Genomic DNA, 11,974 nt, shown 5'->3' with positions numbered 1-11,974 from the left:
CAGTACAGCTGTCCGGCATCACGCGCAGCCCAGCCGCTCTCTTACCGTCCCAGGGCTGTGGGGCTGCCCCATTCCACCTCCTCACAGCGTAACTCCGCGTGTTAATGGCCGCCACTCCCTCCTGCTCTCGAAGGCCAAAAGGCGATTTCCCCCGAGCAGCGCCCTGCCCGGAGGCAGCCACCGCCAGGATAAAGCGGGCTGTGCCCCGGGCCGCCCCGCTCGGCCGCGCTCCGTGCCGGGGTCTCGGGCCGCCCGTTGCGATTCGAAGCGGGCAGCGCCGGGGCCGCCATGGAGCCCGCGGTAGCGCTGCAGCCCGCGGTGGCCGTGAGGCGGCGGAGCAGCAGAGGTGCGTGAGCGGCCCCGGCCCCCCCCCCCCACCGCCGCAGGAGGGGACGGCCCGGCCCGGCCGTGCGCAGGGTGGGGGGGCACAGCCAAGGCAGCTCCCTCAGGGTCGCCGAGCGCTCCTGGGGGCACTGAGGTACAGACACGGATGCGCTCAGGTCTGGCTTTCGTCGTTTCCAGAACCTTAGCTACTCTTTTTCTTTTCCCCGATTGTTTCTTTCTTCACCCTTATTTCCTAGGTGCTACAGCAGCCCAGATCAGTTACAGCACAGAAACGGAACTGAAAACGACCCTGATAGAGCTGCTTATCTACATCACGTTCCTCACCACCCTCAGCACCAGTAAGTCAGCGCGTGCAGGCGGCACCTGGCAGCGCTCAGCCCGCGTGCTCAGCCTCCTGCTCCGTGCTTTCTCCCCAGTTACCTTCGGCATGGTGAGCACCAACATGTATTACTTGAATAAAGTGATGGTGGATCTCTTTGTGGAATCCGAAAGCAACGGGATTAATTTCCACGGTATCAGGAGCCACGCTGATTTCTGGAAAGTAAGGCTTTCAGTGCAAACGCTTTCTTAGGGAGCACCCAGGTGAAGAAGCTGCTAGCATAAATTCAGAGCAGTGCACGCTCCTGCTCCTCCCGCCACCCCCCTGCTCGATTTCTGCAGCTCAAGAAAGATGAGCACTATCCTAAAATGCATGGGTAGAAATGCTGGGAGCAAACGGCAGTCTTGATGGTTCTGATAATCAGTGCGAACAGTCAGTTAAGGAAAACAACAGGCCAACCGCCAAGGAAATGCCAGGCTGTAACAATCATTTGGTGTCACTGTCCTCTCTCTCATATCATCATCTCTGTTATTGTCAGTCCATAAAATAACGAGTCCTCGCTCTACAATTGGGTGCTGATGCACTCAAAGCAGTTGTAATGCACGTTCAGATGGTTCCAAACTACGGGGCATGCTGTTGTGTATCTAGGTCATGTTCTTCTGCAATGTAATGCTCTATCTGCATTGAAGAAACATATAGAAAGGATTATTTTCCCCCACCTCCAAAAATAAAGGCTTCCGTTAGGTTCAGATAACTAAAAACCTAGTCAGAAATACATACCTCAAAACAGATCCTCAGAGAGTAAGATAAACACATGTTAAAACAACATAGGATGGTTATGTGTTTAAACATTTGTTTAAAATTCAAAGTAATCTTTCAGTGAAACTCCAAGCAGATGTCGGTTGTAGTCTTACTCTGAATAACCTCATTACATGGCTCTGGGAATTCCATTTCACAGGGAATAGAGCAGACTCATAAGGGAAAAAAAGACAAAAAGACGTAAAAATCTGTAAGATAGTGTGCATTGATGGTATGCATTGAACGTTGTTGGTATTCTACCTTAGACTCCGTAGCCATAAGCAAGCTGGGAACCCTGTCGAGGTTTTTATGTTAAAAAGCAGGGTAATTGGGGTACTTAAATCTTTTGAATCCTTAACCTCCCTTGTATGTGCAGTACGCAGAGGGACCGCTCTTGGATGGTCTCTATTGGAGCTCGTGGTACACCAACAGAACAACGGGCCAGATAAACACCAGCCACATTTTCTATGAGAATTTACTGTTAGGAGTAGCCCAGATTCGCCAGCTGAAAGTACGCAACAACAGCTGCCCTATCTACCCGTATATCCAGCCCTTAGAGAACTGCTACTCCCGATACACTTACCGAGCTGAAGACAAGTCCGACTTTGGTCTGAAGAACGAATCTGAGTAAGTCATTCTACTTCGGATTTTCTTGTGGCTTCTTTCGGATATTTAGAAGACATTTTCAAAATTGAAACATTTTCAACTGGAACCAGTAATGCTTTTGAAAGCCTCATTAAATCCTTAGTATCATTATTCTTGAGTATTCTCGAGTAAGTAAAAATTGTGCATGCCATGAACTACATTTTCTCCTGGATTTACATGGAGATTAACCATCGATTTGTTTTTATGCCAATATTACAGACAGGAATTTGGCATGGCAAATTTATAGTGGAGAGACAGGAAGAACTGGAAATAGCCCATTTCAGCAAAAGTACACATTAATATGTCCATTACTGTTCACATCTCTGGGGAAATGCTCAGTTATATGAAGCCTTAACTTAAGCCACATGTAAATGAACTGGAATCATGCTGAAGTGTTGTGGAAACAGAGCCAAAGGAGTGCTTCACACATTTCAATTAGTACTGACTTAAGTCAATGAAAGAACATGTGAACATGGCACAGCAACAGTGAGCTATGTAAACCAGAGGTATTCCTGCTACATGTAAAGGTTTTAAGCTAATAAACTGCCTAGCCCAGATTGGGCAGAATCCAGACTGGTAAGCACTTTTGTGAACATACTGAGCAGATAAAGAAATGGGAATGTTTTCAGGTCACATGTCTCATGCTTACTTCATGTAAAGAACACGTATTATTTAAATGTCTGGATTAACTGTTCTGCTGTGAACACAGTAGAACACAAGAACTAACAAGTATAAAATAGAAGTTAAAGCTTACTTCAGTACACTTCCCATAGGCTTGCTGCTTTCTTTTCCTATTTCTCACAGATGGAGATATGTTTCTGCCCCCTCTTTCTCCCCATGGTACTGGGGATCTGTGGGGTTTTACAGAAGTGGAGGGTTTATAGTCACCTTACCGAAATCAAAGCAGGAGGGCATGGAGAAGCTGGAATTTCTCAGGAAGAATGGTTGGATCACTCAGGGAACCAGGGCTGTATTTATTGACTTCTCGACATTTAATGCAAACATAAACCTCTTCTGTATAGTCAGGTGAGTTCTTACCTTTACTACATGTGAAATCCAGTTTACTGAGGCATGATGCTTCCTTAAGGACACAAGGAAAAGCTGATTGCCTCAGGCATACACAGCCATGTTTCTCAGGCAGTAACTGAGAAGACATTCAGAATAATTCATTCAGAATACAGAAATTCATTTAATGCAAGGAGCAGACCGAGAACTTTTTTTTTTCCCCCCCAAACAAGGTGCCTGCTCTGTACAACTGATTGCTGCTGTCATAGGAATAGATTCCATAGCAAGGTCAAGGACTGCATTATTAGTTCTGTTGCCAGCTACTGAAGGGAATAGATTCAGGATAGGGTGAACATCCACTCTGAGTCAGTTTCTTTAAAGACTTAACAAAACACGTTAGCTGGGCTATCCCAAGATCTCCTATTCTTCTCAGCCTTCCCTTCCACGTGATACTGCTTTCACAGGGGACTGGGCATAACCCTTAGCAAAAGATCTTGTAGATGCAGGAGTCATCAAGCTTTCCTGTTTGTCCCAGCTGGAGTTACAGTTAGGTAATGTTAATGAGATAATAATTGATGTTAGACTATTAAGGGCTGAGACAATTAAAGGGATGGGATCTAACTCGTTTCCAATCTGTTCCAGGTTGGTGGTGGAGTTCCCTGCCACTGGGGGTGCTCTCACCTCCTCTCAGATTCGCTCCGTGAAGCTCCTCAGATACGTCTCCTATTATGATTACTTCTTGGCTTCTTGTGAAGTTGCCTTTTGCCTCTTCATTGTTACATTCATAATCCAGGAAGTAATAGAAGTAAAAAGACTGAAAATGGAATATTTCAGAAGTGCCTGGAACTGGCTGGATATGCTGTTGATAGCGGTGAGCTGCTCCTCAATTCTTTTGTGCTTGCCAGCCCAGGCTAGCACCAGTCAAGACACCAGCCAAGCCAAAAACCACCCAAACCCCTCTTCCTGGTTAGAGCCACTCACCTACTGTTCTCCAGTGGAGAGGCCCACCACACGTCAGCACCCCTGAACTCTTTTCTAGCCTTGCTGCTGAGGTGCTGCGGCTCCGTGACCTTTCCACTCTTTACCATCTTTATCATCCACCTTGTTTTAGTTGCAGAGCAGGGAAGTACTAGCACATAACACAGTAAAATCAGAATGTATGCAGTACATCCTATAGCACAAATCCAGCACTGTCATAGTACAAGGAGAAATAATTTGGCCAATAAAGTCTCACGTGCCGTTTATAACCAAACATCTAAAAAGCTCGGGTTCTTCAAATCTCATCATGGGCCTGTTGAAATCAATACAGGCTTTCCTATGCAAAATAGTAAGTCTGAAGAGAAGGAGGTATCTGGTCTTCAGTTTCACTGGCTTCTGCTTTCCTACAGGTTTCCATCCTTGCCATTTGCTTCAATATCTACCGCAGTACAGAAGTGTCCTTGCTAATGGAAGAGCTCCTTTCTAATGCCCATGTTTATCCAGACTTCCATTTCCTTGCGTTCTGGCAAGTCATTTATGACAACATGATTGCTGTCAATGTCTTCTTTGCTTGGATAAAGGTATTGGCTCTTGCTATTTTTTCTTGTACTTGAGGAACATCATGTTTCTAAGCTTGTTATAAACATTCACTTTTTCATGGGTGAAACGCAAAGGTGGGGCTAGAATGGGGAATTTTGTTTATGAGATTCCCAGAGAGTTTAAAATTATCTCATTCTCATAAACACGGGTCACGCAAATACCAAGGCCATCTGAAAAAATTTGCACATGGACAGCTGTCTCCATTTGAACAGCTGAGAAATAACCATGGCCAAACTGCCTCCTCAAACTCATTTTTTTCCTAGACTCAACATCAGGTCACAGCCCGAACTATGCAAATGACACGGCTGTAATAGGTGAAGCTATTTATCGTTTTCACAGCTTTTAGTTTTTTGTCTTCCTCCACCTCCAAGGCCCAGGCTGCATGAAGAAGCCATTCGAGAACGCTACCACTGTTAGCCAGTTGTACAGACAGCCCTCCTCGTCACATCTTGTCTGCACCCCAGCTGCACGTTGCCCTGCATCATCTTCCCCACAAGCTGATTCCTGTCACTTTGGTAGCACAGCTGGCATCAGACAGACTTTTGTTCAGCCTTGTTTCACAGCCAGAGTGAAAGAGCTCCTCACCAACTCTGTGTGAGGGGAATCCTCAGGCACAGGGAGGTGACCTGTCTTGAAGTCTCCTTGCCTAAGGCTCCACTTCTGCCAGAGCTGATTACACATAGCAGTACCCATCACAGACCTGTCTGTGCACTACTAGCTTTAGCACAGAAGCCCAGCAGAATATTCCTTCTCCCTAAAAACAAACCCAATCCTAGCACTCCTTTCAGACACAAACCATTAACTTCTGGCACACAACTTACTTCCAGGTAAGACTCAGTGTGTAAATTAGAATTAGATAACTCCCTGGAAGTTCTGTTAAGAGGATGCAATACATTCTGACACCACCACCTCCCTCCCCACCCCCCCAGTAACACGTTATGTTCTCTTGCAGATATTTAAATATGTAACCTTTAGCAAAACCATGACGCAACTGGCCTCCACTTTGTCTCGCTGTGCCAAGGACATCATTGGATTTGCCATCATGTTCTTCATCATTTTCTTTGCCTATGCACAGTTCAGCTACCTAGTGTTCGGGTCGCAAGTTAATGACTTTTCTACTATTCAAAACTGCATGTATGCAATTTTCTGAACTTTTTGATGCAAAACCCCTAATCGATACGGGTACAAACAGCTTCTGATAAGCAGAATTTTAAGAGTACAGTTCTCCAACTCTTAGGTCTATTTCATAAAGTGAAAGCAATTCTGTTGGCCCTACAAGCTGCTTATCAAAGCCATCATACCTACAAAAGAGCTGCTTGAGAGACCCAAGGGCTCAGAGCACAAGCTAAGTGGGTTCAGAAACAGCAATCACAGCTCTTAAGAAAACATTCACCTGCATAGCCAAGTATGCCCCAAATGCTGACTGCTGTTTCTTCCTGATTTTTTTTCAGCCACTCACTGTAGTAACAACATCCATCAGTTCCAGGTACCAGGTGGAACTATTTGTGATGGTTCTTGAACCTTATAACAATCCCTTACCCACAATGTGCACTGTGTTTTGGTCTACAGATACATTTCTTAGAACTTTAGAGAGATCTTGAGCAATACCTGACTGTTTGAAACCAGCTTTTTCATGTAAAGTTCTATGACACTTCTAAAGCCATTTTGGACCCATTTGGATGCAAGATAGTCGTACGATGCTGCAATACAGAATATTTATCATACCTAGTAACTAAATCCCCTCTAAGGAGACACAGGGACCTATACCACTACATTCTATACTAACAGAAGGGATCCTAAAGGTGGAACAAAAAGGAAATAATTAAAAAAAACCCAAAGCAATATATTCAACATGAAAGTGTTTTCTCCTACAAGACATTTAACAAGTCCCTTGCACTTTTAAATTCTCAAATATGTGCTAAATGCCCACTTTACCATTGCAGTGTAATGCTGGCTTCTCTTGATTCACCATTACTGTAGTCACTGAAATCAGTCTCAACTGCATCTAATTGTTTTGTGTGTTTTTTTTTCTAAAATAATGTTTAAAATACTTTAAGAGAAGCCAGTCAACCTCAGTCTTGTGTGTTGGTTTTGTTGTTTCTTTTTCCTGCCAGTTTCTCACAGTTTCGCATCGTGCTGGGAGATTTCAATTTTGAAAGCCTAGAAGTAAACAGCATCCTTGGACCTATTTACTACATCTCATTCGTGTTCTTTGTGTTCTTCGTCTTGCTGGTAGGTGAAAATGCTTACACTTCTGCATAAGCAGTAGAGAAAAATGACTGATTACCTTCTGTTGCATAGTGCTCTGAGAATGCATTTTCTACCCCAAGATGACACTTATGCCTGTAATGCTCGACTTGCCCTGTCTGCCCCTCAGCACACCTAAGCTGAAAGACAGTCTGAGTTCTTTTGCACAAGTTCCCAGCTGGCAAGGCATTTCACAGCTCTGCCTTCCTCCAAAGTGGCAAAAAAGGGACTTTCGCACCACGGAACAAAGCATATTGCACCTTTCACTCTACTGCCCTATTGATTTCTTGAGATCTTCTGTAAACTTAGTTGGAAGCTCTTGAGAAGTGCAAAATTCTAGCCTTGACAGGTGGAAAGGTTAAAGACTTCAGCTGGACTCTGTAGTTTCAAGTTCTAGACCAGCCAGATCGGTGTTTTCATTAGTTAGGTCTGAAACACCATCTGAAAAAGGCACAATATATAACAGGAAATCTGTCACTCCAAGGAGGCAGGCCTTTTAGCCAGTTCTGCATGGCGGAAAATAAGCGAATCCTCTCCCAGAACAGCCCCTACACCCCTAGGATTCTCAGGGAATTTAAATGCACTGAAAGCATATCTGTACCCAACAAAGCTCTTCCATGAGTTACACGTCTTAGCATTGAGCAGTCCCCAAAACAATGAGCCCAGCGTAAAAGACACAGTTTCCAGAAAAATATCTAACTGCATCCTTCCTGTACAGAACATGTTTTTGGCTATTATAAATGACACCTATTCAGAAGTCAAAGCAGACTTTGCAGTGATTCCCAAACAAGAACTTCACATCATAGACCTCTTCAGACAGGTAAGTTAATGCTTTTGTAACTATCTCAATGAAATCAAGATTAGAGGGGAATTTCTATACTGCATCACTAGCAAAGAGCCTTAAGCAGCTGGGCCACAACCATTTAAGAACATCCAATAGCTGTTTTTTCACTTTAAATAAATATTTGACAGAAAACATTCCATTCCATTAAACCCACCAGAGCTCCTAATAATTGACTCAAATAGCACGAGCTAGGGTGCAGGAAGCTACCTTTTCTTGACCCTTTCAAAACAATATTTAAGACCAGCCTGATTTGTGATATATCCTGACATCAACTTTTTTCAGAGCTTGCTTTTGCTACTCTTCCCAACTGAGAAACTAAAGATCTTCTCTGCATGCAAGTCTAGGGATATTGCCAAGTATAATTGAAGCAAAGGGGCCCCACACCAAAAGCCTACGCTTGGCTCTATTGTGGGGATATCATCACTAAAAGAGAAGCCACAAGGCCTGCTTGTGCTGGTATGACTATATGAGAGAAGATGAACGGGGAGAGGGAATCACAGTGCTGCTCAAGTCAGGGCAGCCAAACACAGCCAGTTTAAAAGGCACGGAAAGCTCTGAAATAGGCCTCCAAGAAAGGCAAGTAGAAATAAGTACTTTCAAAACCCCACAAAGTACAGACCATTTTTATGTGCCAGAAATGAGCACAAAAGGAGAACAAGTCTTCCCCTAACTTTTCAGTTCAACTTTAAGTTAGGAACTTCTCCTTTCCTGCCAAGTAGACTGAAGCCCAAGAGATGGCATACAGTTCTGTTGCTGTGCCAAATCAGCACCTCCACCTAGAAACCAGACTTTAACTGGGGAATAAAGCATCACCAGTAAGACAGATACACACAGAGTGAAAAACCTTGACATTCAGACTGTTCATCTCCAGGCTGGCCTACATGGATCACTCCGTAGAGCAAGGCTGGCAGCTTTATCTACTTGAAATTTTCCTGTAGGATTTTATGTGTGCTGTAGACAAATTGCTTTGCTTCTGAAAAGTATTTGTTTCATTTGGAAAGGGGAGGGAAAATCCCCTCACAGGATACAGTCAATCTGGTCAGCAACAGCACAGCTTAGTTTCCCCCACCCAAGCTTATTCTCCTTCTAATCCTAGCCAACAGAAAGATGAAACTGAATATGCTGGAAGACCAAAACCCTTATTGGATTTGGCTGGATAGTACCTTCAAGGATTTAATGACAAATTTAAGAGGTAGCAGTGAGTTCTCTGAGCTAAGGGAACCAAGCAGGGACTAAGTCTTACACGGTTCCTTTTTGCCTGCCAAGGCATCATGCCACGGAGGTTTGTTACTTGCACTCAAATCCTTATGAAGTAGTGTCTCTGGGTAAGCACAAGCCAATTAACATGCTCACCATTCTTTGTCCAGAGCTACAATGACGTCCTTGTCAAGCTCAAACTGAGGAAACCACATCCAGATCCAGATCCAGGAGATGAGAACCTGGAAAGGTAGGATCTCAACACAGGTAAAGCATTTGCTGTTAGCCCCTGGGCCAAGCAGAGATGTATTCTCACAAAACTTCTGTCTCTTTTCATTTGCATCAATGAGAAGCAAGGAATTTCCATCCACTAAAAGAAAGGATATTTCCAAGCCTTCTAAAGGAGGCAGCACTCGTGAAAAGGTAAGGTTTATTTTTTTTCCTGTATTCTTAGAAACTGGTTATATTTCAAAAGCTGACTAATGCCAAAGGAGTCACAGTTGTGCCTACTGTTACTTACAACCCTTTTTCTCCACAGAATACTATTCTTAACATCATAGGAATAGCAAAAGATAGAGCTGTAAATAACTAAATGAGAATCACTAATTATGCCCCAGATGTTAAATGGAAGCTTGCTTGGGCTCTGTTCAGACAAGGTCATGAAATACTAGATCAGAGATGGCAGTAGGCTGTGGTCAGTGCATTTTAGCAGTAGTATGAGGTTGTGAGGCAGGCATTTGCCCAAGTCTTAAACTAAACCAGATTATGGAAATAAACCCGTTTTAGAACAGTCTGTTAGGTCACAGGCTGCATTTGCTGAACAGTGATGACTATTTCCACTTGCTTGACAAAAAGGTTCCCAGCAGTCATTGGCAGATCCATGTCTGGGGTGAGCTGGTGCAAACACGTGCAAAACATCTTTAAAATTATACATATCAATTCCTCAACAGGAAGGAAAAGCCCTGTAGCTAGCTGTAAACACTACTCCACACAGTGGCTGCAGTCTCTCACTTGTGAAAAGGCATATGTATTCTTATATCCTATCTTTTCAAGGCAGAAGGAAAACCCACTTTCATATGGGGAACATTTTTCTCCCCCAAGCTGCATGTATCTTTTCCTGCTCAGGCACGTCCCCTCCCTGCACAAGTGACAGTGTCCAAGTAAGCCACTTTGATTTTTCTTTTTTTTTTCCCCCACCCCCCACTCCCTCTGGTGCTGAGTAGACGCATCCGAAGCCACCAAAGTTACAGAAAGGGAAAGAGAGTCTTCATCACTCTGACTCAGTCGTTGCTTCTCAGAGCTCCATCTCCCGTGAAGAATTTCAGCAGTAAGTGTTTGTGAGAGCCTGTTCTTGAAGCCTTACTCCCATCCCTAGGTGCTTGCAGCAGCCCTGACTTGAATTAGCTAAAACTCTTACAGAGCAACAACTTGACAAACAGGAGAGCAACACCAAGGCAATGATCTTAAGAACACTTAACATAGCGTCTTATGCTGCTGACAACAGCTGCCCTATGAGAGGGAAGAAGGGGGAAAAAGAAAATACGTTTAGTAGAGCAGTTGTTAATGGTGTTAATCAGGACTGGGGAGAGAAGAGAATTTAAAACATTATCACTCTTCTAGAACATCTCATGGCTGCCCAGAGCGTGACAAAGACTGTAGGGCCTTATGCTTGGGGCAGGGTATTTCAGGACTTAATGCCCTTGGCAGCAGACACAATACAAGTGAGCAAACACAAAGATTACAAATATAAGCTTAAAGGGAATGCACCACAAGGATTTGTTCCTGTTTTTGTGTGTCACAGGCTCCTCAGACAAACATCTGAGTTGGAGAAGGAATTAAACAATGCTAATGTAAAACTCAGTAGGATTAAGAGAAGCATGCGACAGCTGAAGGACGCTCCAGGCAAGACAGCACAGTAAAATGGATGAGCTCATCTGGTAACAGAGAGGGCCTTATTCTTCAGCTGAAATCCAAGGTCAAGAAAGAACAGTTCTTCCCCTACACCTTTCACATTTTATGTGTGTTTATATGTGTGTATAAAAGAAGTAGAGCTGTTACTAAAGGTATGCTAATGTTACTTCACAGTCTGATCTGTGTTTCAGATAGTTCAACCTTGCTCTCACCAGAGCCCTGGGTAGACATCCCTAGACATTTCTTAATCAGCTGCCTCATTTGGAGCTGCTATCAGCCATTGATACAAGCTGGCAGCTCCAGTGACCACGAGAGCTGACAGCAAGCTGCCTGGGCCTGCTTTGTCCACCTCTCTCACTCTCTGGCTACCTGGCCCAACCCAATCCTCAATTGCCAAGTAGCAGTCCAGCACATGGCTCATTAACCCTGACTTCCCAAGACCACTTTCTTCAGCTAATGCACCTGCTGGCAGTGGCAATGCTTATCTCACAGCAGTTCTACTTTCAGGCACCTATTGCTTCCACCACCACCGCCGCCTCCTCCAAAGCAAATTTATTCTTTCAGGAAAAAAAAAAAAAGTCTTAATGGCTGGAACCACTAGAGGGCATTTTGTTTCTAACCTGAATTCTTAGAAAAAAAAAATCTCTTTTTATTCCATTTATACCCATTGCCTTAGAGACAAGGTGTTACCTTCAGGCCAGACACGATCTACTCACATGTAGCCATTAATTTTTGTTTTTTGCACAGATTCAGCCACAGGAAGAAACAAAACAGAATAAAATGCATACAAACACTGTCTGAGCGTGCCATAACCCACGTGTTATGAATAATCAGTTTGTCAAGAGAAAAAGCATTCTCCTGTCCAGAAGTGTGCGTGATGACACTGCTTACTAGCCACAAACACAGCAGTAACTGCTATGTGTGATGCTTATTTTTAGGCTTAGAAATTATAGATAGGGACACAATCAAATTCTGCTCATCAGCTGCAGGTGTATTCACTGGCAGTGAATTAATCAGCTCTCTGCCCAGTCTCCTCCCAGAGTGGCTACTGCAGGAACAGGAATGATCATGACTCACAGTTTGCC

At 44.0% G+C, this 11,974-nt stretch overlaps 1 protein-coding gene and 1 long non-coding RNA gene across 6 annotated transcripts in view; one reads left to right on the top strand and one right to left on the bottom strand.

The window, feature by feature from the left end:
• The window catches only part of LOC110405461, a 46,783-nt gene extending 46,665 nt beyond the window's left edge, over window positions 1-118 (bottom strand). For both annotated transcript variants that reach the window (XR_002442883.1, XR_002442884.1), the window contains exon 1: window positions 46-118. This is a non-coding gene — a long non-coding RNA (uncharacterized LOC110405461). The remainder of the gene's footprint in view (window positions 1-45) is intronic.
• Window positions 174-11,687, top strand: PKD2L2 (polycystin 2 like 2, transient receptor potential cation channel). Of its 4 annotated transcripts, none has more exons than XM_021410763.1 (14): window positions 174-346; window positions 582-683; window positions 762-886; window positions 1,839-2,089; window positions 2,912-3,133; window positions 3,755-3,983; window positions 4,501-4,671; window positions 5,643-5,824; window positions 6,805-6,922; window positions 7,656-7,757; window positions 9,149-9,228; window positions 9,332-9,401; window positions 10,202-10,305; window positions 10,780-11,687. In XM_021410763.1, exons 1-14 carry the CDS (start codon window positions 289-291, stop codon window positions 10,895-10,897), a joined length of 1,932 nt encoding a protein of 643 aa, XP_021266438.1. In that variant the 5' UTR covers window positions 174-288; the 3' UTR covers window positions 10,898-11,687. The 4 variants fall into 4 exon arrangements, with proteins under 4 accessions (XP_021266438.1, XP_021266441.1, XP_021266440.1 ...); XM_021410765.1 differs by lacking the exon at window positions 174-346 and adding an exon at window positions 379-478; XM_021410764.1 differs by lacking the exon at window positions 174-346 and adding an exon at window positions 396-500.

Source organism: Numida meleagris, chromosome 12 (genome assembly GCF_002078875.1).
Source record: "Numida meleagris isolate 19003 breed g44 Domestic line chromosome 12, NumMel1.0, whole genome shotgun sequence".
NCBI classification, from domain to species: Eukaryota; Metazoa; Chordata; class Aves; order Galliformes; family Numididae; genus Numida; species Numida meleagris.
The sequence above is the reverse complement of the archived record's forward strand: the minus strand, read 5'-3'. Positions and strand labels throughout refer to the sequence as shown.

Bases quoted from the DNA above. Each gene is read 5' to 3' on its own strand.
- PKD2L2 (XM_021410763.1), top strand. From the start codon at position 289: ATGGAGCCCGCGGTAGCGCTGCAGCCCGCGGTGGCCGTGAGGCGGCGG. The intron at 887-1,838 runs GTAAGGCTTTCA...TTGTATGTGCAG, and splicing joins GCCACGCTGATTTCTGGAAA to TACGCAGAGGGACCGCTCTT. The intron at 10,306-10,779 runs GTAAGTGTTTGT...TGTGTGTCACAG, and splicing joins TCCCGTGAAGAATTTCAGCA to GCTCCTCAGACAAACATCTG.